At 41.4% G+C, this 26,908-nt stretch overlaps 1 protein-coding gene and 1 pseudogene across 14 annotated transcripts in view; one reads left to right on the top strand and one right to left on the bottom strand.

Annotated features, from left to right (window-relative positions):
• The window catches only part of GIGYF2 (GRB10 interacting GYF protein 2), a 145,669-nt gene extending 135,703 nt beyond the window's left edge, over window positions 1–9,966 (top strand). For 13 of the 14 annotated variants that reach the window (XM_058299883.1, XM_071216049.1, XM_071216047.1 and 10 more), the window contains 4 exons: window positions 569–723; window positions 2,375–2,562; window positions 3,930–4,077; window positions 8,157–9,966. In XM_058299883.1, coding sequence (XP_058155866.1) covers window positions 569–723; window positions 2,375–2,562; window positions 3,930–4,077; window positions 8,157–8,224 — 559 coding nt within the window. In that variant the 3' untranslated portion in view covers window positions 8,225–9,966. Of the gene's footprint in view, window positions 1–568; window positions 724–2,374; window positions 2,563–3,929; window positions 4,078–5,801 lie in introns of all 14 variants that reach the window. The other variant, XM_058299880.2, reaches the window with a different exon arrangement.
• Window positions 9,967–12,759: 2,793 nt separating this feature from the next.
• LOC111762826 (small nucleolar RNA SNORA70) lies at window positions 12,760–12,876 on the bottom strand (annotated as a pseudogene).
• Window positions 12,877–26,908: the final 14,032 nt, after the last annotated feature.

The following is a 26,908-nucleotide window of genomic DNA, read 5'->3' as shown; positions in this document are numbered from 1 at the left end:
TGGGTATAGTTTAAAGGCTAAATAAATGCATGTGAAATAGTAAAGTGCCTGGCACATAGTTACTTCTTAATAAATGGTAGTGTTGTCAGATGGCTTCTTCTCTATTGAGGGCCTAATGTATTATGAATAAAGACAATAAATGTCCATTTATTGAGCATCTTTGCCAGGGCACTCTGCTCTAGGCCTTAGTATGCAATATCTTGATTCCTTATTATAAACCTAAGAGGTAATAGTCCCATTTTACAGATGAGGAAACTGAGGTTTAGCAAAGTGAAGCAACTACAGGAAGAATCAAATCGTTTTTATCTGAATAGAAGCCCTGTATTCACAAACTAGAATGTATTAGGTAAGGCTAGATTTTTTTAAGGGGTTATTGAGTATTTATTCCCCACCCCCACCCCCAAATCCAAGCATTTAAATTTTATTTTTTTCTTTTTTGGAGGCAAGCAAGTTGGATTATTGGAGAGCCACCCAGTGTTGACAAGACATTACCTATTTATGGTTTTGTAGTATAATCATATAGTAACAGTTTCTGGGAATGTAATATCACCCTGTTGTTTTGCTTCAGTAAATCTGTAGGTGTGTCTAACCGGCAGAATAAGAAAGTAGAAGAAGAAGAAAAGTTGCTGAAGCTCTTTCAGGGAGTAAATAAAGCCCAAGATGGATTTACCCAGTGGTGTGAACAGATGCTTCATGCCCTTAATACGGCAAATAACTTGGATGGTAAGAATTGGGGAGGGAAATCCAGCATGTGGGAACGACAGAAGCAGGACCAAGAAGGAAGTTGGCCAATTCGAACAATGGGCCCAAAATCCTGAGTTTTGATATTAAATACACAGATTCATTTAATTTATTTAAATTTATTTAAAATCTCACCAATGTCAAGTCCTGTACTTACTGGATGAACTTGACTTTTTAAATAATATTACTTTTGAGAGAAGTCCTGTAATACTAAGCTCAAATAGATGGTTATCAGTTGCCAAAAAGTAAATGCCTTCTCGAGCTGCCTTAATAATGAGCAGGACAGAGGAAACAATAGTGCCACACTATGCATTTTATGAAGCACATTGCCAGCAAGATTAAGTCCACAGCAAGATAATGTCGTGGTGGGGACAAAGGTCAGCCTGGGAAAGAGAAGGCTGAGGTGACATGAGATCATTTCCTTCCTACCTTTGGGGTGTGTATGGGAGTGTCATGTGACAGAGCAAGTAGACTTATGTAGGGTAAAAATCAGGACCAATGTGTGGAAATTAAAAGGTTTTAGTGGCGGAGTGGATATAGCTCTGTGGTTGGTTGATTACCTGCTTGGCATACAAGGTTCCAGGTTCAATCCCTGGTACCTCCTAAGAAATAAAAAAAAATTTTTTTTAAGATTTTAGCACATTATGAAGAAAAGCTTGCTAGTAAGTTCACTGTTTACAAAGAGATATATCGGCCTTAGACAGAAGTGAATCCCTCCCTCCAAGTTTTTGAACAGATACTGGTCAGGCATGTTGTAAAGGGATTCCCATAAGTCCCAAAGTCCCATAGACTTCATTGAACTAGTCTACTTCTGATGTCTTGTCTAAAACCAAGAATATAGTATAGAGTGGTAAAAGAATTGAAGTGTTCCTTTGTCACATTATAACATAAAGTCTCAGTGTAAACAGTAGTAAATATAGTAATGGCTACCATCCATTAAGTACCTACCGTGTGCTAGGCACTTTCTAGGGACTAACTTGTTATTGCATTTAATTTTTGCAGTTATTTAATAAAGTGTCTTTACAAGGTAGGTATTATTATCCCCATTTTATAAATTAGGAATTGAGGCTCAGAATGGCTAAGTAACTCATCAAGGTCACACAGCCAGCAAATTTCAGAGTCAGGTTTTAAACCCATGTTTGTCTAACTCTTACTCTTTTTCTCATATAACACACTATTTGCATGTTCCATTTGATTTCTCTCTAAAAATATATCTCAGTGGATTGACAGCTCCAGGAGGATATGGCTATATCTTTAATATCTGTCTTGGTGCCTGTCACACATCATAGCACGTAATAAATATTGATCGAATTTAAGGGAAGAAAGAATGAATTCCCAAGTTATGTCAGTCTTAGGCAAGCAACTTTTCACCCAGCCTAACATTTAGTGTAACTAAACATGTGATAAATCTTTGTTTTGATCCTGTGCTGTTTCAGATAATTTGGGGCATTGCCATGATAGCATTTTTTGTATTCCTACAGGATAGAGTAAGGGACACCTAACATGATAGTTGTAAACCTTTCAAGTTTGTTCTGCACTTCTGTTGTTTGGTGTTATAGTATGGAAAAATTGAAACTGGTTTTTGTATTTCATTGTTTCAGTTACTATTTATGTCTTCTCTTCCATATTGCAGTTCCTACATTTGTTTCTTTCCTGAAAGAAGTAGACTCTCCTTATGAGGTCCATGATTATATCAGGGCCTATTTAGGAGATACGTCTGAGGCCAAGGAGTTTGCCAAGCAGTTCCTCGAGCGCCGTGCCAAGCAGAAAGCCAGCCAGCAGCGGCAGCAGCAGCAGCAGCAGCAGCAGCAGCAGCAGCAGGTATGAGATAGCATTGTGAGTGAATTTTGATACCATTAAATTTGAGTAATCAAGGAAATGCAGATTGAAACAAAAGATACCAATTTTGAACTTGAGATGATCAAAACTTTTTGAACTATCATAGACTTGATGTTTTCAGATTACATATCCACAGGCCTTTGCAAAATTTCCCAAATAGCAAATCTAACCATTCATTCTGTAGTAGATATGTCAGCCTCATTTTTCTTGATTCACATTGGTGCCTTGGTCAAATTGTAAATTCTGACATGTCACAGACCTGTCAATTTGGTTTTGAGAAGTTAACACCTGCCTGTGTTAAGTCCTCCAGTGCTCAGGACAACACTGTGGCAGAGGGTGTAAAAGGTGCAAGTTTTCTGAAAGGCAAGCTGGCAAAGCTCATGGAGCGCCTTAAGAAAGCTCATATTCTTTAATCCCGTAATTCTGTATTTGAAAGAATGGTTTTTATTATAGGTCACTTCTAGGGATGTGTAAGATATATTTAAAATACAGTTCGGTAGATGGGCTAACTGGGGTAAATCGAAGGAAAGTAGAAGACGTAAACAGCACCAAGAAAAATATCTTAAGATGTCAAAGGAGAAGACACCTTATAGCAGTATAGAAGGCTCTTTGCATTAGTGAAATGGCCTCCCTGTGTGCTGAAATAGGAAGGTGAAAGCTCAGCCCGTAGACACTCACTCAGAGTTGGGCTTGTTCTTCCTTAGTGCTTTCACCAGTGCTTGTGCTCACCCCCTCCTGCGCACCCCTCCCTCCAGCTGGCTCAATTTAAAATGAGCTGCTGTAAGCGCAACAAGGAGGTGTGAATGGCTGGTGGACTATTTCATAGTTTAACCTATTGTTCTCTAGTTGGTAGGAAGTATAAAGATGGTATTTTGTAGCCAGATCCCTTCTGGTATTGCCAATCAGAATAAAACACATGACATTATCCTTGTTTGGTAACATGTGGGTAGGGTTGGGAGAACAAAGGAACTGTTCATTTTTGGGTAGGTGAGGGGTATAAATTGCCAGAGAGCAGAGGTTTTTTCTGGGTTGTTTGCCGTATGTTCACTTTTCTGGTGAGTGGTGCAGAACCCCTATATATACTAGAGAGCTTCTGATCAGGAGCTTGGAAACCTCCAGAAAAGGCCTTGTGGAAGGCATAAAGCTTAAATGTGTGATGCCTGAATTTAAATAAGAGATAATCATAGCTCAGTGGCCTGTTCTTTGTTTTGTTGTATACCAGAACCTACACTAGACTTTCCATTTTTAAACTCACACTTGATAAGGTGAGGACAAACCAACTACTTTCTTAGCATAGGCCAAGCTTGCACCCACTGTGTAATTTCCGTTCTGACCATCTCGTTTCACAGGACTCTGTGTGGGGAATGAACCACAGTACACTCCACTCAGTATTTCAGACCAATCAAAGCAACAACCAGCAATCCAGTTTTGAGGCTGTACAAAGTGGCAAGAAGAAGAAAAAGCAGAAGATGGTCCGAGCCGATCCCAGTTTATTAGGTGAGTGGAATTATTAAGTCTCAGCTGGGTGCTGGGTAAGTTGACTTTATGGCCATTATCATACAGGAGCCCACATGGTGGAATGTTTCTCAAGAAGGGGAATATAGATCTTACACAAAAGTGATTTTTTTTTTTTAACCAATTCAAAATAAGTTTCCAGCATTTATTGAGCATCTCACTGTAAGAGCTTTGCCTCATGTGCTATAGGGAGTAAGCTAAGTAGAAATAACTTTTATTCTATTTGTTTCATATTTAATATGATTTTCCCTTGAGGACCTTTGAAGTCAGTTGGAAAATGATGCTAATGGAAAGCAGTGCAAGTGTGTAACTTGTTTATTCGTGTGGAAGCAGATTGTCAATCTGACTAGTTGTTCAAAGCAGAGTGTTTGTTGATGTCTACTATATGTATCATATTCTGAGAATTACTCAGAAGGAGGTAGTTATGCCAGTTTTACAAATGAGTAAACCGAGGCCCCAAGGATTTATCACATCTCTCAGGACTGTTTTCTTTCCCCTGTTCTGTGTTACCCACAGTGATTCTTATCTAGCATGGAGAACTAGTGTCTTCATACAAGGAAGTTTCATGAAAAAGGTGACACCTGGTTTGGGCTTTGTAAGACTGTTAGGGAGGGTGGGTAATGTTTCAGGCATAATAAACAGCATAGGCAAAGCTGATAGGCCGCCTAGATTTCTTAAATTGGCCTAACAAACCCTCAGAGACTGATAGACCTAAAATTATTCTCTGTTTATGAATGTAAAAATCTATCGGCTATTACCAAGCTGTGCTGTCTGGAATAGAATGTGTGTATTGCCAAAGAAGGCAGTTTGGACATTGGTCCAGTCAGGAGGCAGAGCAGTTAGGAGACGGTGGTGGACTAGGTGGTGGGTACTTGTGGCGTGGAATACAGTTGTAGCAGTGGGGATGGAGAGGAATTGGATGATTTCAGAAATCAATTGAGGGCATAGAATCAGCAGAACAAGGACAGAGGAAGGGTTTCTGGCTAATAAGGCAGGATGAATGGTGTTGCCATTTGCTTAAAATGGTGAGCACTGGGAAATGGAGCAGGCTTTTGGAAAATAATAGGGCATTTAAGTGTCAGGGTAGGTTGAGTTTGAAATGCCTTTGAGATATTCATGCCTTACGTGAATACCTTGGTAGCTGGCACTGCAAAAGGGAGATGTACCCCTGCTCTGCACTTTCATCCTGGAGAAAACAAAAACCTAACTTTGAAGACTGCCCTTTGGGATTTGGTGCCTGAGAGCTAGATTTGGGAACAGGAAGCTGTGAAATTCTGTTTTTTTCTTCAGCCTGTCTCAGAAGTTATTGTTGAGTGGATGTGGCTCAAGCAGTTGAGCCTTGCCCATCTCCCACATGGGAGGTCCTGGGTTCAATTGTGGTACCTCCTGAAGAAAACAACAACGAGCAGACAACAAGCAAACAGAAATTTGCCAACTCAGGGGAGCCGATGTGGCTCAGTGGTTGAGTGCTGGCCTCCCACATACAAGGTCCTGGGTTCAAACTCTGGTCCTAGTACCTCAAAAAAAAAGTTATTAAGGATGGATAGAACAGTCCAGAATTTCGGACAGAAATAGGTAGGAATAGATTGAAAAGTATTCCTTAAACTCTGTGGATTCTAGCTAGGAAGCCATTGCTATTTAACTGTGGAATCTGAGAGGTATGCTGTCAGAGAAAATGTTCTGTTCTGTTCTGTCTCATGTTACAGATCTAAGAAAGAAAGGGACTTTAAAATTCCCCTCCAGAGGAATGAGAGGTGGGTCATTCTAGGAATAAAGATTAAGCAATCCATGTCTTAAAGAGGAAGAGAAAAACAGGTGAAAGAACAAATACAAGAGAAGTAAAACTATTCAACAAGTCTTTGAAGAAACTCACTTGGGTAGGCTCTTACGTGAACAATTTTCATGAAAATTTCTGCTCAACTACCTTCTGGAAATTCTTCTAATTGCTTATTTCAGTTTTTTATTATTATTTAGCAAATGTATGCCTTACTGATTTAGAGATTGAGAAACATTAATAAATATCCATCAGTCTCAAATTCCCTATGTAAAGAATGGAAAAAGATTTCTGCTTATTTCAGAAGTATCTTTTGGAAAAAAGTCATTGTTGAAGAGATCTTTGCCTCTAAAACAAACCAGCAGATGGAGCCCCAGTCTCATTTTAACTATTATCTTTCACTGTACTCTTGTGATTTCCTCTACCAGGTGGGTACTATGAACCAACGACCTGCCTTGGATTTCATAAATACAGTTTGCACAGTTTTTGGCCAGTTTTATTTTCTCTTCAACCTTAAAGAACATATGGGGGCTCTAAGAATCTTAAGTGAGAGAGTTCGTTCAGAATCTAAGTAAATGTGATCTTTCAAGCCAGGCATACCTGGCTTAACTCCTCGTCTGTATTGCCTTGGGTTTCATGGTATCCCAGAGCTTTTGCCTTTGTCATATGGGAAGGGTAATTGCCCAACATAGTGATTTTGATGACAGTTAAATGAGAACATGTCTGTTAAAAGCCTAGCCTAGCAATCAACATACCATAGCATTGAATAATTTTGACTTTTTTTTGCCCTAGGTTTCTCGTTTCCTTTTTATGATTAAGATTTAGTTTTTTTCCCTAAAAATTGCAATTCTACTTGTGTTGCATGTAGCTCATTATTTTTTCAATTATATTTCATCCGTTCTTGAGTTAATATGAAAAGTCAAAAATACGGCAGAATAGAGTAATACCTCATTTCATAAACTATTTGTTCTTAAGGCTCTTAAAATTACTTTATTAAACTGTTACTTAAAAATATGAACACCAAGCCTTTCAGTATTTTCAAGGAAAAAAAGTCTTGTGGGTTATGGGAACACAGTTGCTGGGGTCGAGCTCAGGATGGGGTTTGGAGTCACAGTCTCTCCCTGCATGAAGCCTTGTGAGCATCTTGCACCACAGCTTCCTTGGTTAATAAACAGACATGTTTATTTTCTCAAATCATGATATTTTTGCGTCAAAGACGCAATTTAATTAAGCTGCTTTTATTATGTAAGGCACTTATGTTTACTATGGGCACATTTCAAATGTGTATTTATTTGAAAACTCGAACATTAAAGAACAAAAAGGAGGAGGCAGAAAACCCAAGTGAAATTAACAGAACTGCTTTTGGATCACTTTGCCTGTTTACTTTTTGGTAAAATAGCAGTTAAACAGTTCGGGATTTTATTCAGTGGGTAAACTGAAAACCTTTTGGGATCCACTCCAAAGGAGCCCTATTAGTAATAATTTTTGTCAGACTCTGATTATGGAGCTGAGAAAAACTACATACGTGTGGCTGATGGCATTAGGTTTTCAAATATTGGTAGTATTTGTGAATCCTCCTTGTTGTCTTCAGTGGGCAGGCTAGTGCTGCTTTTCCTAAATCAGATTCAGTTTGATTAGTCAGATATTGCTAACTGAAATTCTTTCCTTTGCAGGTCTACTTAGAATAGTTGAAGACAGTACTTTGATCTTTTTGTTTTGTCTACTATGGGACAGAAAGACCACGTGAGGGCTCTAAGGACCTTGTAATGAATCTTCCCTAAAACTCCCCACCCTCAAATAGCAAAAGCTCCTGGCCAGCACTTTCAGTTTTTCACCCATGGGGGTGGGATGGGGACTATAGTCCCATTAAAATTCCCTCAGATTCCCGCCCCTTTTAAGGTATATACCTACCTCCTGGGCTCACCGCCTCCTGGGGCAAGCCTGGCCTGGCCTTGCCACATGCCCACAATTTGCAGTCTTGTCCAGGATTCCAAAGGCAGTGGTTTGCAGTTCTCTTTCAGCAGCGATGCTGTTCCTAGCTCCCCACCCCCACCCTCCACCCTCCCCAATTTAATTATACTAGAACCCTAGGAGATAAAACAGAAAAACAGAATTTCTCACTGGAGGGGCAAAAATACCACTGCTCTGACCTTTATTTTTCTTTCTTCTACCTCCATTTACTATCTCTGGTATTCTTTAAAGCAAGAGACACATCCTGGCCCAGTGCCTGGTTCTGAGTCACTTAGTCGTCTGGGTGTGGTCACTAATAGCCAGTTTTTCCCTACAGGGTTTTCAGTCAATGCATCATCGGAGCGACTCAATATGGGTGAAATTGAGACTTTGGATGACTACTGATCACCTGCCAGTGGACTGGCCTGCCCTCTCCTCTGCTGACCATGGACTCTCCACCACAACATTTACTCATCATTTACTCTTGTCACTCTGCAACAAGTCACAGAACCCATCATCTCAGGCTTTGTCTTCTAGCCCTTTTTGTCCAAGATTCTTTTAACAGTTTTTGTGGGTGAGCATCTCAGACTATAGATAAGTGGATCGGACTCTGTCTTGGGGGTGGCAGTTGGGAATCTTCTCCAACAAGGCCAGTTTCGGGCAGCAAGTGTTTACTGTGCCGTGGTTTCATCTACTGTCCCCCAGAAAGTGTGTTGGGATCTGCAGCATGCTTTCTCTTGTCACTTTTTACCCCCTTCTCTCTCTCTCTTTTTTTTTCTTTTTTGCCTCCTCCCTGCCCCCTCCCCCCATAAGGGCAAGGGGGTCTCACTGGTGCAATCATGAAGAGAGTTCATGGTTAACAGACATTGGTCAGCAACCAAACGCCCCATGGACTGTGACTTGAGTGTCCAAAAGAGACGGTCAGAGCGCACCCAGTCTAAAAGCTGCATTGCAACAGCTAACTTTGGGATTGCATCAAAGAATTCCTGAGTTGGGGTGGAGTTTAGATTGGATTGGTTTGATGTGGCACCCCCCTCGCCTGTTCTTTCTGGGCATTCTTTCGGAGAAAGGATGTATGTTTTTCTTCATTAGATAGTGACTTCCAAGCAAGCTGACTTCTCCCCTGACATATTCCTACCTGATTGGACAAAGGAAACTCTGTGGCCTGGGAGAGGGACTTTTAATTTTTCTTTCTTACAAAAACTGATTTTTCCCATAAATATTTTTACTTCAGAGGACTAGGACCAGTTTGTTTTGGGCCCTTCTGCTGAAAATTTGTCTCGTTTAAGAGGCAACTAGGATCTTCATATGTATGAATTTGTATAATTTCATTTTGGATAGGGATAAACTTTTGTTTCCGATAAAAGCCCGGAATTTCATCTGGTTCTTCAGAGCATTGTGTGTGTGTCTTGCTGTGGCCCTGAAAAGGTTTTGTTTAAAGATTCTGGAATGGCAAGTTACTTGCCTTTTCTGAAAAGAGAATGTATAAAACCTGACCATCTTAAGACCTTCGTCCGGAAACCACTACACAGGAGGATGCGGTGGGATGAGGGGGTAGGAGATAACGAGAGAAAGGGCCTGCCTGGCTCCTGGTCTGGCTTTCTAACACCCCCTTCAGACAGAAATGTATTTGAGCCCTATTTATAAACAACCACCCCCCTCCACACAGAACATCACCTGGAATTGCCCAGCACACTTTGGTCTGGAGCTGCTGGGCTGCCTGTCCGTGTGGGAGGAGCACTGTGCTTTGGTGGCTCCTGGGTAAAGCACCAGTTCTTTCTGTCGTCATTGCCTGGTGAAGGCTGGAGTTGCTCTGAAAGCAGTTTGCTTATGGATGATTATATTTGGTTTTTATTATTTTGGATCACCATTCTCCCTATCCCTTCTTGCCTCCCTCCCTCCTAAATATGTACAATAACTATACAGAGACTGCTACAAACTTGTATATAGTTTTTGGATCAAATAGCATGAGGAGGGGGAACCATAAAAAATTGGAACTCCTGCTCTCCTTTGCTTTGTATATTCAAAAGTGGGGGGTGGGGAAGAGGGATAGTTAAAATGTTTACAAAACTTTAAGCTCCCTCGGAACTTTTGCCAGTGTGGAGGAAAATAAAAAAGAACTTAAATAAAACCTCGTTGTATTCTGAGTGCACCTCTCGTACTTGCCTTTGTTGAGGCTACGTTTTGTACTAAACATGGTTTTTGGCACCATGGAAAAACATCTAAGCCAGTGAGTACCCCACACATGGAGAGACCGTGACTTTCTCTGCCAGGCTGGGAACACTGGCTGGTTCTGTATGTGAGGATGGAGAAATCAAGGTGAGTTTAAGTTTAACCAAACGTCTTTCCTCCTTGGGCGTACCAGGTGGCTGCTCTCTCCTTTTCCGCGGACTGGGTGGTCTCCTGCCCCTATACCCTTGGAATGTGTCCCCCCAGGCCTGCACACCTCTTCCAAACTAGACTCCACTGCACTTGATCAGGGAAAATAAAAATTAAAACAAACATTAGTGGTGAAGTGGCAGATTAGGGGGGACAGAGCCATTTTAGGCATGGAACATTCCATTTGCTTAACCAGAAGACTTGCTTCTACTTGAGAAATTTCCCACTTACTGAAAAGAAACCACTCTTCCCCAGGGATGTTTCTGACTCAGTTCTCTCTTACATATTTTCTTGTGCTCATTCATTCACTTACAGCCACCACTTTCTTATCTCCCTTTATAAACTCATTTCCAAGTTCTCTTAGCTCTTTGCTGAGTTTCGGAGTATTTGTTTTATACACTGCTTCCAATTATTTTAATGCACAGATTTCTAAAATGTTCCCAGACAAGGTAATTTGATTACAAAAATTTTCCACAGGATATTTGCTATGCTGGTTACTATTGGTATAAAACACATTACTCCCAAACTGGCTTAAAACAACCACTTGATTTGGTTCATAATTTTATGGGTCAGGAATTTGGGAAGGGCTGTGCTGGGCATTTCTTTGTGGGGGCTCATGTGGTTGTGCTCAAATGTCAACTGGGGCTGCAGTCTCATAAAGGTGGTTGATGACTGACGGAACTGTGGGACCTCTCCAGTGTGGCAGTTTCAGGGTAGCTGGACTTCTTAGGTAGCAGGTGGCTTCCCCCAAAGAACTAGGAAGAAGCCGCATCACCTTTTTTGACCTAAGTTCAGAAATCAGTATTATTTCTGGGACACCGTACTCTGCTTAAGTAATTGTAATCCTGTTCAGGTTCAAGGGAGGAATGGCAAGGATATATTGTACAAGAGTGTGTGGGAGGAGATTGTGGCCAAGTTTTCAAAGTATAACTTGCATAAAATGAGTTTATGCATATCCATCAAGGAACTCTAACTTTTTATTGGGGATTTTTTTTTCCTTTTTAATTTCAGGATAATGGTACCTCAGTCTTCATTTTAAATATTTTTTCTTTTAAGGCAACCAGTGTTATTTATATCTTAAATGTATTTGACTTGGTGAAGAGATCAGTTATTTTATATGAAATGCCTTTCTCTGTATTGTTAATAAAAGTGAAAATCACTGTGTGGCATCTTTTAAAACAGAAGTGTCTTTTAAAATGAACACATTTCTATCCTGTGCTTCCAGTTTCGAAAGGAGAACTTCAAGAAAGTGCCAGTCAGTGTGTATGCTTCATAGAGTAAGAGACAACCAGGAGAGCATATGCTGAGTGGAAGTGGGCCTCATAGTTGACTTGCTTCTTGGGAAAGAAAAAGCCCAACTCTGGATGATCATCTTGGTCTTGCTTGGGTTCAGTCAACTCCTCGTGAGACTGCAGCGCTTGCTGGGATCAGACGGAAGCCTGAGGACCTTGAAGTGGTCAGCTCTGTGGTGGTCATGTTGATGATGTCGGGGGATAGCCTGAGAATGCTAGATCTATATAGCTTTGTAATGCCGGTTGTGCCCTGGGAACATGAAGCTTGCAAGAGGGAAGTTTCCCTCCGGCATATTAAATAGGGGCAACCTTCCTCAGGCTCTTAAAATTAGTGCAGGGAAGTAACCCGCAGGGAGGCAGTCTGGTATTCCTGGCTTCATGGTTAGCTAGCTATATGATCTCACCTTTCAACATTCATTCTGAGTTGGCCAAGAACATCCAAGGAACGTGAAACAACAGTCCCAGAGTTTCTATTAATAATTTGGGTTAGAGCCCAGCATTGGAAGTTTAAGTTCCCCGAGAACTTCTGAATGAGAAACCCCTGGCTTAGCTGATCTGTGAGGTCTCCTTCTGCCCTAACCTACCAAGAATCCACATAACCTTGTGTGCTGTACTGCTGACTCTTCATGCTTGCAGGGTTAGCATTAGTGTTGCCATGTGGGTCCTTGATGACTTCATGACAAGTCAACCTTTGCAGTTTTACTGCAGGAGACCCGAGTGGAAATGGAAGCATGGCAAAATGAAGGGAACAGTGTCACATAGCTCAATTTTCTGACTTCCTTTGGTAACATATTAAACCTTAAATCAGGGTTCCATCATGAAGCAAACCACCCTGGCAAGGTAATTTTTTTTTCATTTTAGATTGCCAGGAAGTAGTTTATTGGTGGACACAAGTTGGGTGAGGGCAGTAGTGTTGGAAAAGCCTTCATGTGTGCAAAGCCCACCATTTGCTCAAGGGGTCACAGTTGGGGATGTGTTTGACCCCACAACTATCCACCTTGAGGCACTTCTCAGCCAACATGTCTTCAAATTTATCAGCATTAAACACCACTTCTTGGAGATGTGGGTTGTCTCGTGGCCAGGAAACTTGAACTTGGCTCTGCATTAGCACCTCTCACATACTTCTTGTTTTGAAACTTTGTGTGAATAACGGGTCTATCTTTGCCAATGTGGAACCTAGCTACCATACCCTGGGACTTTCCAGGGGCACCTTGCCTGGAGCCTAGGTTGAGGACGGAACGAGGTCAGGCATGTTCATCAACAAGAAAAGTCTGTCTCCAAGGTCCCGTAGGGCAACCCATAGAACCAATAAGCTGTGTACACTACCATCTACTATCTTCTGGGTCCCCATGGGGAAAGAATGCTAGTTGACTTAATTGGCTGCAGAACCTAGCTAGATACCTAATCAAAAGATATGGGGAAGCGGATTTGGCTCAACTGATAGAGCATCCACCTACCATATGGAAGGTCCAGGGTTCAAACTCAGGGCTTCCTAACCCATGTGGTGAGCTGGCCCACGTGCAGCGCTGATGTGTGTAGGGGGTGTCATGCCACACAGGGGAGTCTGCCGCTTAGGGGAGCCCCATGCACAAGGAATGCGCCTCACAAGGAGAGCTGCCCTGCGCAGAAAAAGTGCAACCTGCCCAGGAGTGGTGCCACACACGTGGAGAGCTGACACAGCAAGATGATGCAACGAAAAGAGACAGATTTCCAGTGCCACTGACAAGAATGCAAGCAGACACAGAAGAACATAGCAAATGGACACACACAGCAGACAACGGAGGGGGGGAGGGGGAAAAGGGAGAGAAAAAATAAAAATCTTTAAAAAAAAAAAAAAGATACACAAGGAGTGGATGTAGCTCAAGTGGTTGAGCACCTGCTTCCCATGTATGAGGTCCTGGGTTCAATCCCCTGTACCTCCTAAAGAAAAAATATATATATGCAAGAAAAACTTGTAATAAGTTTTAAAAGTGGGATAGAGGAGCACAGGAAGAGTGTATGTATACTATTGGATAAATTGGTATCAAAAGAGGTATGACAAAGACCAAAGAGCAAACTGGCAGAAGAAAGTCCTGTACAATCAGTAATGACTTTAAATGTAAATGAATTAAACTCTCCAGTCAAAAGACTAGATTGGCAGAATGGATAAAAGAGCAACACCCAACCATATGCTGTTTACAAGAGGCTTGCCTTAAATTCAAAGTCATAAGTAGGTTGAAGATGAAGGGACAGAAAAAATATACCATGCAAGTAGTAACCAAAAGATAGCTGGAGTAGCAGTCATAATATCAGATAAAATAGACTTTAAGTTAAAAACTGTTATGAGGGAAAAGGATCATATGACATATAACAAGGGGGTCAATTCAACAAGACATAAAATACACATGCACCTAACTCCAGAGACCCAAAATCTATGAAGCAAATACTAATAGATTTGAAGGGAGAAATAGTTCAACATTTATAGTAGATGATTTCAAAACACCACTTTCAAAAATGGATAGAACATTTAGAAGAACAATGAGAAAACAAGACTTGATGATCCTTAAAAGCAACTAGACCTAACAGGCATATATAGAACACTTCACCCAACTGCAGCAGAATACACATTCTTGCATGCACGTGGATCATTCTTCAGGATAGACCAAAAGTTAGGTCACAAAGCAAGTCCTAATAAACTAAAAAATATTGAACTCAGCTGAGGTGGCACAAGAGAATGATTGCCTCCCTCCGACTCCGTAAGTTCCCGGAATTGGTTCCCGGAGCTGCCTAATGAGAGTGCGAGCAAACAGAAGAATGTACAGCAGGAGGACACAGCAGACAATGGGGGGTGGGGGGGGCGGGCAGAGAAATCTTTAAAAAATATATACTGAAATCATACAATGTATCTTCTCCAACCACAGTAGAGTGAAGCTGGAAATCAATAGCAAAGGGGGAAATGGAAAATCAAACACAGATTTTTGGAAAATAAACAATGTATTCATAACCAAGGGGTCAAAGAAGAAATCAGAATGGAAATTAGGACATATCAAGTCAAATGAAAAATGAAAACACAACATATCAAAATTTATGTGACAGCAAATGCAGCACTGCGAGGGAAATTTATAGCTCTAAGAACTCAGAGACTTAACCTCACAACTGGAAGATCTAGAAAAAGTAAGTAGAAGGACAAATTAAAGATTAAAGTTGAGATAAATGAAATGGAGAATTAGAAAAAATAGAATCAACAAAACCAAAAGTTCTTTGAAAAGATAAAATTGACAAAACTTTAGCTAGACTGTCAAGGAAAAGAGAGGACATAAGTTAGAAATGAAAAGAGGGACTATTAATGACTTCACAGAAAAAAAGGGCTATAAGGGGATATTAGGAACAATTGTACACCAACAAACAGGATAACATGAAAAGGACAAATTCCTAGAAACACACAAACTACCTACACAGATTCAAGAAAAAACAAGATCTCAACAAACCAATAGTAAAGAGATTGAATCAGTAATCAAAACCTCCCAACAAAGAAAAGCCCAGGACAAGATAGCTAGCTTCACAGGGGAATTTTACCAAACATTCCAAGAAGAATTAATACCAATCCTGCTCAAAATCTTTGAAAAAAAAAAAAAAACTGAAAAGAAAGGAAAACTCCCTAATTCATTACCCTCATTCGAAAGCCAGATAAAGATACCATGAGAAAATAAAAATTACACGCCAATATCTCTTATGAATATAGATATGAAAATACTCAACAAAATATCAACAAACAAAATCCAATAGCACATTAGAAGGATTTTACATCCTGAACAAGTGGGATTTATCCCAGTTGTGCAAGGGTAGTTCAACATAAAGTCAATTAATGTAATACATCACATTAGCAGAAGAATGAAGGCGAAAAAAACACATGGTCATCTCATTTGACACAGAAAAGGCATTTGACAAAATCCAGCACTCCTTCTTGATAAAAAACACTTAGAACACAAGGAATATGTAGATTAGAACAGTGTGAGAGGTGGCAGACTTGGCCCAGTGGTTAGGGCGTCTGCCTACCACATGGGAGGTACGCGGTTCAAGCCCCGGGCCTCCTTGACCCGTGTGGAGCTGGCCCATGCGCAGTGCTGAAGCACGCAAGGAGTGCCCTGCCACGCAGGGGTGTCCCCCGTATAGGAGAGCCCCATGTTACAGGAATGTGTCCTGTAAGGAGAGCCGCCCAGCATGAGAGAAAGTGCAGCCTGCCCAGGAATGGCACTGCACACACGGAGAGCTGACACAACAAGATGACGCAACAAAAGGAAACACAGATTCCCTTGCAGCTGACAATAGAAGCAGATGAAAAGAACACGCAGCAAATAGACACAGAGAACAGACAAGCCGGGGGGGGGGGGGGGGGGGAAGGGGAGAGAAATAAAATAAATCTTTAAAAAAAAAGAACTGTGAGAAAACTCGACCTAACATCTCTCTAAGCCCATGTCAACTAATTTTTAACATTTTGCCAGTTTTGTTTTATTTAGCTCACCTTTTTTCCCCTAGAATATTTTAAAGTAAATCCTGAGTATCATGCCACCCATAAATATTTCAATATGCATTGATAACAGATAAGAGATAAGGATGCCTTTTTTAAAATCCCATATTGCTATCATCACATTAACAATATTAATTTTTAAATATCTATACCTAGTCCACATATGATTTTTCCCGATTGTCTAAATGTCTTTTTAAAATAGTTTTGAGTCAAAATTAAAATGTATTTGATTGATATATTTTGAGTCTATTTTAGTGTATAGCAGGTTCCTATCCTTAAAAAAAAAAATGGAAAGAAACTGGGTCATTTATCCACAGATCATCCCGTATTCTAGATTCAGCAGGGAGTATTCTTATGGTGTCAGTTTGTTCATCTCTCCCCTTATTTTCTGTAACTTGGTGGTCATATCTAAAGACGTGTCGAGATTCAGGTTCTTCTATCCTCCTCTCCCCTTCCCTGACAAGAATACTTTCTTGGTGGTGTGGGATACTTCCTGTTGCATCACATCAATCATGTCAGCAGGTAATAGTGTCAGAGGGTCACATTTTATGTTAAAAGTAATCAGTTGTGTGGTGCTGAGAAAATTGGATATCTACATGCAAAAGAATGAAGCTAGACCCCTACATCACACCATATACAAAAAATTCAAAATGCATCAAGGACCTTAATGTAAGAGGTAAAACTATAAAAAACTTAAGACGATAACATAGGAGCAAATCTTCATGACCTGGGATTCAACAACAGATTCTCAAATTTGATCAAGAGATATAGTTGATTTAATCAAATTTTAAAATTTTTGTGCATCAAAGGAAATTATCAAGAAAGTGAAAAGACAACCTACAGATTGGGAGAAAATAGTTGTTAAACATATACCAGGTAAGTTCTTAATATCCAGCATATATTAAGAACTCCTACAACTGAAAAACCATCCAATTAAAAAATGGGCAAAGGACTTGAAAAGACATTTCTCCAAAGAAGATATACAAATAGCCAATAAGCATATGAAAAGATGCTCATAACATCATTAGTCATTAGGGAAAACTGAATCAAAATCACAATGAGATACCACTTCATACTCATAAGGATGGCTGTTAAAAAAAGAAAGAAAGAACTGAAAATAAGTATTGGAAAGATGCAGAGAAGTTGGTGCTCTAGTCCACTGTTGGTGGGAATCTAAATGGCACGGTCTCATGGAAAGCAATATGGTGTTTCCTCAAAAGTTAAATTTATAATTAAATATATCACCCATCATTTCCACTTCTAGATATACACCCAAAGAAAATGAAAATGGTCTCAAAAAGATTCTTGTACATCAATGTTTACAGCATCATTATTCAGAGTAGCCAAAAGGTGGAAACCACCCAAGTGTCCAGCAATAAATGAATGGATAAGCACAATGGCTACACGCACAAAACAGAATATTATTCAGCCATAAGAAGAATGAAGTTCTGAGACATCTTGCACCATGAAAGAACCTTGGAAACATTATACTCAGTGAAACAAGCAAGGCATTTATAAAAGTTGATTAGAAATAGCAAATTTGGGGATCTGATTTGTGGTTAGGTGCCTGCTTCAATCCCTGGTACCTCCTTAAAAAAAAAAAAGAAAAAGTAGCAAATTTCCTGAGATAGAAAGTAGATTAGAGGTTTCTGGGGGAGAGGGGAAGGGGCATGTTTGTAAAATTGAAAAAAAAAAAAACAAGTTGTGTTGCTATCCAATCAATTCATCCGTAAAGTGTTATAAATCTTTCTTTTTTATTTATTTATTTATTTATTTTTATAAATCTTTCATGTAGCAATCTTCTTTGCTTATCATTGCTAGAGCAATTATTTCAGTAGCCAATGAAAAATAATGATCTTTTTTTGGTGGTGGTGGGTGTAATATTTTACTCTGAAATAGTTTCAGGCTTAAAGAAAAGTTGCAAGACTAGTGCAAAAAACTTACCACATAATTTTCACCTGGTTTCCTCAATTGTTAACATTTTGCCACAACTATTTTATCATTTTCTCTCAACAATTAAACTCAATAACTTTTTTCCAGAACCATTTGAGAGTAAGATGCAGACATTATGTCCCTTTTCCCAAAGACTTCAGGGAGTGCTTTTCTCAAAACAAGGATATTCTCTTACCTAACTACAGCACAATGATCAAAATTAGGAAAATAGGGAAGCGGATGTGGCTCAACTGATAGAGCACCTACCTACCATAGAGGAGGTGCAGGGTTCAAACTCAGGGCCTCCTGACCCATGTGGTGAGCTGGCCCACACGCAGTGCTGTTGTGCCCAAGGAGTGCCATGCCACGCAGGGGTACCTACCACATAGGGGAGGCCCCATGCGCAAGGAGTGTGCCCCACAAGGAGAGCCACCCTGTGCGAAAAAAGCGCAGCCCTCCTAGGAGTGGTGCCGCACACAGGAGAGCTGACAATGCAACAAAAGGAGACAGATTCTCGGTGCCGCTGAGAATGCAAGCGGACACAAAAGATCACACTGCAAATGGACTCAGAGAGCAGACAATGGGGCAGGGAGGAGGGAATGGGAGAGAAATAAATACAATAAATCTTTTTTTAAAAATTAGGAAAATAAAAATAAAATATTATTTAACATACAGGCTTCGTATTTATCTCACCAGTTGTTCTCTAATTTCTTTTGTAGGGAGAAGCAGGACATGGCCACATTTGCATTTAGTTGTCCTGTTCAATCCCCTTGAATCTGGAGCAGCTGGCCAGTCTGTTATACCTTGGCAGTTTTTTTAGAATGCAGGCCATTTACTCTGTAGACTAGCTTAGATGTGGATTTATCCGTTTTCTCACAATTTGATTGAGATTATGCAATGTAGGCAAGAATTCTACTGCAGTGATGTTGTATCCTCATGTGTTTTCTCAGAAGTCACATGGGGTTGATTTGACCCATCACTGGTGATGTTCTCCATGTGCTTTAGTGTGGTGTCTGCTGAGTTTTCCATTGTACGCTGGAGAGATTTTTTATTTTTGTCCGGAGATGCTTTGAGACTTTGTAAATACCCAGTTGTTCATCAGACTTTCATCCACTTGTTTCAGCATCCAAGGACAATTCTTGCTTGAACAATTCCTATGATGTTTGCCAACAACCCTTTGACATTTATTAGTTAACATTCTCTTTTAAGGAAGAGCTTTCCACATATATTTACACACAAATATATATCCTTTAATATAAATAAATATATGAAAGTTAAAAAAAACACCCCCATACACTGATTTGTTTTTTTCCCCTTGGACACTATATTTTTATTCATGTACAAATTGTCCATTTGGAGTCCCATTGGGGTGGCCTCTGTGCCCCTTTGACATGTCCATCATTGTTGAATCACTTCATTACTTTTTTTTCCTCCAGAAACAATCTTTTTTTTTACGATTTTTAAATTTCCTTTAATTTTTATTAGTATTTTCTATGTATCCATCCCTCCCCCAGATGGTTTTCTCGTCTGTCTGCTCATTGTTTGCTTGCCTTATCCAGGAGGCACCAGGAACCAAATCTGGGACCTCCCACATGGGAGGCGAGTGCCCAATGGTCAGAGCCACATCCACTACCCGTGGGCTGTGGCATCTGCTGGCTTGTGGCATCTGCTTGTTTAGGCATCCAGCTCATTGCGGCAGGCGTGGGTGTCTGCTTGTCTTCTTTAGGAGGCACCGGGACCCGAACCCTGGACCTTCCATGTGGTAGGCGGGCATCCAATTGGTTGAGCCACATCCCACTTTCCCACTTCCTTACTTTTTGGCACAAGATGCTCTAGGTTCACATCTACTTTTCCTTTCCTGGATCTGGAATTAGCCATTTCTTCAGGGAGCCTTTGTTCATTTTAGTAGGGAATGGTACCTATAAACCTATAAACCAATATCTGGGCATTGGGTATGCTCATTGCTACTGAGGTGGTTGCTGCTTCTAGGCCTTCTCCATAGAGACTGACACACACAGATATGTACATATACACCTATACATTATATATCTACACACACCATGAATTCATACTAATATCTCCACTTCCAATACCCCACCTTCGGGTCAGTTCTAATCTTTCTCCTTTCTGTATTTTTTTTTTCTCTCCCCTTCCCCCCCACCCAGTTGTCTGCTGTCTGTGTCCATTTGCTGTGTGTTCTTCTGTGTGCTTCTATCCTTATCAGCGGCACTGGGAATCTGTGTGTCTTTTTGTTGCGTCATCTTGTTGTGTCAGCTCTCCGGGTGTGTAGCGCCATTCTTGGGTGGGCTGCACTTTCTTTCACGCTGGGCGGCTCTCCTTACGGGGTACACTCCTTACGTGTGGGGCTCCCCTATGCAGGGGACACCCCTGCGTGGCAGGGCACTCCTTGCGCGCATCAGCACTATGCGTGGGCCAGCTCCACATGGGTCAAGGAGGCCCGGGGTTTGAACTGCAGACCTCCCATGTGGTAGGCAGACACCCTATCCATTGGGCCAAGTCTGCTTCCCTCCTTTCCGTACTTGTAATTCCCTTCTCCTACAGTGAGAAGCCTAGCTTCCTAATATCCTTAACTTGTTCCATCATTTACTCAACCCTAGAATACACCAAAGTGTTTCATAATTGCTGTACCATACCACTGTGAAAAACAGACCGCCTAACTAGAGTTCAATATTGGTGTATGCTGAAGATACACCTCCAAACTTACAAAAATACATTTGTACAAGGTCATCGATTGCAGCCATCTTTGTATGGTAATATTTTTGTCTTTAGTCTGAAGATGTATAGTTACCTTTTCCTTTCTTTAATGTGGTTAATCACCTGAAGTACAGATAGAGTCATATGTTCCTGTTTATATTTCACCTTAGTTTCCCCCACCCCTCCTTGTGCATTTTTAAATTTGAGTTTGTTAAAACATTAACATGGTTCCAAATATCAAATCTGTACCAAAAAAAATACAGACATATCACTTCCTGTGACTCAGTCCCACTCTACCTCATTCCCACCCCTCCCTCGTAGGTACTGTCTCATTAATTTCTGGTTTCCTTCCTATGTTTCTTTTCAGAAGAAACAAATTAGTTAGATGCATTTATCAGGGCTGGCTTCATGGGTATTTAACCAGTGGGACCCTGGTGTTTCAGGCTCTGTAGTCGCCGTCTTGAAATTGTGGGTGTTTTAGTTTGCCAAAGTGCTGCCGATACAAAGCACCAGAAATGTGTTGGCTTTTATGAAGGGGATTTATTTGGGGTAAAAGTGTACAGTTCCAAGGTCATGAAAATTCCAACTCAAGGCTCCTTAAGAGGTGCTTTCTCACCCAAGTCAGCTACCACATGTGGAAACAAGATGGCGGGAGATCGCTACCTGTTTCCCGCCACCCCCTCCGGGCCGTGCCGTCTCCTAGAGCCAAGCTGAAGGCAACCAGACAGAGGGCTCTTCTCTTACCAGGCCTCCTCTCTCAGGTTCAGCTGTGCCACTTTCTTCAGAGCAATTTCAGCTGCAAGGTATCAGGCAAATGGCTCATCTCTCCCTCGGACCTCAGCTGTTTGAGTCTCTCCTTTGTGTCACATGGTAGGATAAAAAATGGCAGAGCTCTCTTTTCCTGTGTCCGTCTGAGCGAGTCTTTCTATGTGTTTCCATTTGTATCAACCCAGCAAGGGGGTGGAGACTCAACTTTAGCACACCTCACTGACATGGCCCAATGAAAAGCCCTAAAGCAATCTTATCAAGTATGCTAATCAAAGGCCCTTTGGCTGAATTTAATGCAATCAAAAGGTATCACACTCAGAGGACTAGACTGGTTTACAAACATACTCTCTGTAGGGGATTCATAAAATAATTTCAAGCTTCCACAGTGGGTGACTCTATAGAGGCCTCTTGCCCAGGTACCAAGTACATCCTGGTGAGGAGGCTGCAATCCATAACAGATTACCTGCTCTGGGTTGCGGTGACCTGAGGGGAAGGGAAGACTGAGGTCCGCATTTCCAGCCAGGGCCCCACATTTTCATTTTGCACATCCCCTGCAAACTACTAAGCCAGGCCTGATATGTATATTATTTTCCCTTTCTTGTACAAAAGATAGCATACTACAGATGTTCTTTAGCACTTAAACTTTTTTCACTTGTTAATATATCAAGGAAATCACGCCATATTGGTTCATAGAAATTTCCTCATTCTCTTTACAGCTGCCTAGTTAGTGTTCCATTGGGTGGCTATACAATGGTTTATTTGACCACTTTCCCATACTTGGACATTTAGATCATATACAATAGCTGGCAATTGCAAAAAAAAGATGCTGCTATGAATAACTGTGCCCATCTATTTTTATGTTGTTGGAGGTGTGCCTTCGAGGTAAATGCCTCTAAGTGGCCTTGTGCTGAGTCCAAGGTAAATGCAGATGGCATTTTGTTAGTCATTGCCAAATACCCCTCCTTATGGGGTTGTACCAATATGCATATCAATCAGAGTCTATAACAGTTGGTTTCCCTCAGTCTCACCGACAAAATGTGTCATCAGGCTTTTGAATTTTTGCCAGTTTGACAGGTGAGAAATGTTACCTCAAAGTAGTTTGAATTTGCACATCTCTTATGAGTACCTTTGCATATATGGAGGGACTGTCTTTATATCTTTTTTATGTGCAAATTCTGCTTGTGTCTTTTCCCCTATTATTCAATTGGTTTTTTATCCTTTTCCTCTTTTTTTTTTTTAAAGATTTATTTATTTATTTATTTAATTCCCCCCCCCCCCCCCCTGTTGTCTGTTTTCTGTGTCTTTTTGCTGCGTTGTGTTTCTTTGTCCGCTTCTGTTGTCGTCAGCGGCACGGGAAGTGTGGGCGGCGCCATTCCTGGGCAGGCTGCTCCCTCCTTCGCGCTGGGCAGCTCGCCTTATGGGTGCACTCCTTGCGCGTGTGCGTGGCACGGCACTCCTTGCGCGTATCAGCACTGCGCATGGCCAGCTCCACACGGGTCAAGGAGGCCTGGGGCTTGAACCACGGACCTCCCATGTGGTAGACGGACGCCCTAACCACTGGGCCAAAGTCCGTTTCCCTCCTTTTCCTCTTAGTCTTTAAGAAAATAAATTAAGAATATTGACCTTTTATCTGTGATATATGTTGCCGCATTTCCTCCTAGTTTATCTCCCTTTGGATTTTGCTTATCACTTCTCCCTTTAAGACCTTCAACTGATTGGATGAGACTTCTCATTGCTGAATATAACTTCCTTAGTTGATAGCAGATGTCGTCAGTGCAATCAATTGACTAATGATTTAAATACATGAAATATCATCACAATACCAGGCCATTCCTTGTTTGACCAAACGACTGACAGCATCACCTAGCCACATTGACACATGAGCTTAGCCATCACAATGTCAGTGTGGACACCTGGCCATTTCTTAATCCAGATAAAGTGGACATACAGATGTGCTGCTGAAGTTCTTCCCACTAAAAGGGTTTCCCTTGCCACTGTCTTGTAGATGATGCCAGTACATATTGCATAACCAGCTGGAAATCAGGCTTGGTTTTTTATTTCATCTGTTGACTCATTTTGGGGATTGAACCATGTCTCCTCTAAGACATGTCCACTCCAACTCCCAATCCCATGTCTCCTCTAAGACATGTCCACTCCAACTCCCAATCCCATGTCTCCTCTAAGACATGTCCGCTCCAACTCCCAATCCTGTGGGTGTGAACTCTTTTGTAAATGGGATCTCTGAAGAGCCTATTAAAATGAAGTTGAATCGAATCAGTGTGGGTCTTAATCCAATATGAAGTCCCTATAAACAAAGGAAATTTGGTCACAGAAGGAGAAACCAGAGAAGGAGACAAACTGCCATGCAACAGGGCAGAGAGTGATTGATGGCAAATCACCACCAAAACACTACAGACTTTGGAGTGGCCATGACCTGCCAGTACCTTGATTTTGGACTTCTAGCCCCCCAAACTGTGAGACAATGAATTCCTGTGGTTGAAGCTAACAAGTTTGTGGTATTTGCAAGAGCAGCCCTGGCAAATGAAGACAATTGGTCATAAGGAACAGCCCAAGAGTATTTAGGGAGGATATGACAGAGATGCCGCATTGCAGCAAGAGTGGGTGCAATGGGAGTCTGGGCATTTGTTTCTCCTGGGCATGCATGAACTTCATCTCATGCATACTATCTCCAATTGGCAACCGAATCCTGCTGAGTACAGCTAACTTCATGACTCGGTGGACCAGATAACGCCCAATTAATGATGGGAAATTTAGTTATATAGTTACTTGGTGTAAGGTTCTGGGACTTTATAAGGGTCCCATGGTAAGCCAGGAGCTATTATTTGAAACATCTACAGAAGAGGGGTAGGTCTGAACGGTAATTCTATGGAGTTTGCCAGAAGATCCATATAGCATTCCTATTTTCCATAGAGAATTTAAATACTTTCATAACATTCAAGTGGCAGGATAGCCTGCACTGTAGCCTGGATAAATATAGAGCCTTTTCTTGCTCTGGACCATAGTGGGGGAAAAAATGGCAGCATTACAGGTCCCTTGGAAATGGATTGTAGCAGCACACTTGTATATAATGTATGTTGCCTCCAAGGTCCAAAAAGGCCTTATCTTGCTCCTACTGGTAGGCAGTGCAAGATGAAACTGAGTCTTCAACATGGGAAAGTGTATCCCAACATACATCCCAGGCTATCGAACTCCTGGAAACTTCACTGACTTAACAGGTTCCTGGATTTTTGTGCTGTTGTTCTCTCCCTCGGTTATGCATAATCTCATAAAGGCATCTAGAGGACTTTGTATTTGCTGCTCACCAGGATGATGTAGTCAGTGTAGCAGACCCATGCAATGGGGCCCTGTGGTAGACTGAATTATCTTCCCCAATTCAGATATATTCTTCTTTTTTCATTTTTTTGAGGTATTGGAGGCCGGGGATTGAACCCAGAACCTCATATGTGGGAAGCTGGTGTTCAACCACTGAGCCACATCGGCTTCCCTGAGTTGGTTTTATTGTTTGTTTTACTTGTTGTTTGTTTTTGGTTTTGCAGGAGGCACCGGGAACTGAACCTGGGACCTCCCATGTGGGAGGTGGGAGCTCAACTGCTTGAACCACAACTGCTCCCTCTTAATATGCATTCCTATGGGGTGTGTGCTCATTGTAAAAAGGACCTCTTGAAGATGTTATCTTTAGTAATGTGTGGACCAACAGGATGAGATTGGGCCTTAATCGAGTTTACTGGAGGCCTTATAAAGAAAAGGCCTCCAGGGAGAAGTGAGAAGTTAGTGGAAACAAGAAGAGTAAAGAGAAAGGAAAAGACACCAGCATGTGATGTGAAGCCGGGATTCTAGCCAGGGAACCCCAAAGACTGTGGGCAACGCAGCACTGAATGCTACCAACCCCAGAGGGGAAGCAAGCCTTTCAGGCTCTGAAACCATGAGGAAATAAATTCCTGTCTGTGGCAGTTTGGTATCTGTGTTTTAAAGTTGCAGAGAACTTAGCAAGTTAACTCCTGATGCTTTACGGAAGGCAGAATTTGAAAACGGCAAGCCTGTGCATTTAGCTGAAGAACTTTCCAAAGTAAACACAGAGAATGTGGCTTGACTTCTCCTTGCAGCTTATAGTAAAATGCTGGATGAGAGAGAGAAACTGAAAACTGAATTGTTGGGCACAGTGAAACCAGAAACTGATTCCAGAAATTCCAAGCCTCTGGAAACCAAGCCCCCAGATGATAGTGCCCCATTTGAGGAATGAACTAAACTTGGAACTTGAAAGTCAGAATTGAAAATGCAATTATCTAGGAAAGACTTGTGGAAAGTCTTACTGCCCGATGGCTTGGACCCCTCCTTCCTGCGTGCTAAACCAACAAGCTTTTGAGAGTGCTGTATGAACAAAATCACTGTCAGCCTAGACTAAAGGGGACATGCAGGGGAAAGATGGAAGGGAAAATGACTTTAAGAGGAAAACCATGGAAGCTGAGATCTGGAATTAAGACATCTCCTTGGGCCAAGAGAGGAACCCCACCCATGTGTACAGAGAGGGTGGGTTTGCCCCAGAAGTTGAGGAGGGTGGATCTTCCCTCCCATGCTCAGGGAGAGCTTTGCTGCCCCAGGGTACAGAGAGGGTGGAGCACATTCCCCAAGGATTAGGGCAATTAAGGTCAGCACTCCACAGGTCTAAGAGGGTGGACTAGTCCCCCATGGATTAGGGAAGACCAGGTGGTCAACTCATTGCTCTGAGAGAGTTGAGCCTGTATGCCAAAGGTTAGGGGGAATGTTGTATTCATGTCACTGTACTAGGGGGTTAAGATTCTAACCCAGAGATCAGCAAAGGTGTGTCCATCACCCCAGTGTTCTTGGAGGGTGAAGTCTGGGGCTCAGTCACCACTCAGATGCTTGATGAGGGTAGAAACAAAAAAATGGCCACTGTGCAAGCCTGTGGAAAGGGTGGGCCCCACGGAGAAGAAACTGTCATCTTAAGAATGACTCTCAGACTTTGAAATCTAATGAAGTATGCCCTGCAGGTTTATGGAACTGTAGGGGCCTCATGACTCATGTTTTCCTCCCAATTTCTCCTTATGGAAATGTAAATGTTTATCCTTTGTCTGTCCTTTTGTATATTGGAAGCAGAAAATGATTTTATAAGTTTCAGAGGTCTACGGTCAGATGGGACTTTGTCCCAAGACAAACTATATCTTTAAACTGATTGTGATATGATTTTGTACTTAGCATTTTTACTGATTTAACAATGTTTTGAATATTGTAATGTCTTTTTGGAATTCAGAGGGCAGAGTGTGGCAGTTTGGTATAGTTTATGAAATCCAAAAATAGATATTGGTTGTGTTTGTAAACCGGTATGTTCCTCTGGGCATATTAGATTGTATTAGATTCAGAGGTTTCACTTTTACTTTGTTAAATCAAGATTAGGCTTTTATTTGACCATGTCATTGGGGCAACTCGGTTTGAGTCCCTGCCCCTCCCCTTCTGGGC

Source organism: Dasypus novemcinctus, chromosome 7 (genome assembly GCF_030445035.2).
Source record: "Dasypus novemcinctus isolate mDasNov1 chromosome 7, mDasNov1.1.hap2, whole genome shotgun sequence".
In the NCBI taxonomy this organism is placed as follows: Eukaryota; Metazoa; Chordata; class Mammalia; order Cingulata; family Dasypodidae; genus Dasypus; species Dasypus novemcinctus.
Note: the sequence above shows the minus strand (reverse complement) of the source record. Positions and strands in the feature narration are given on the sequence as shown.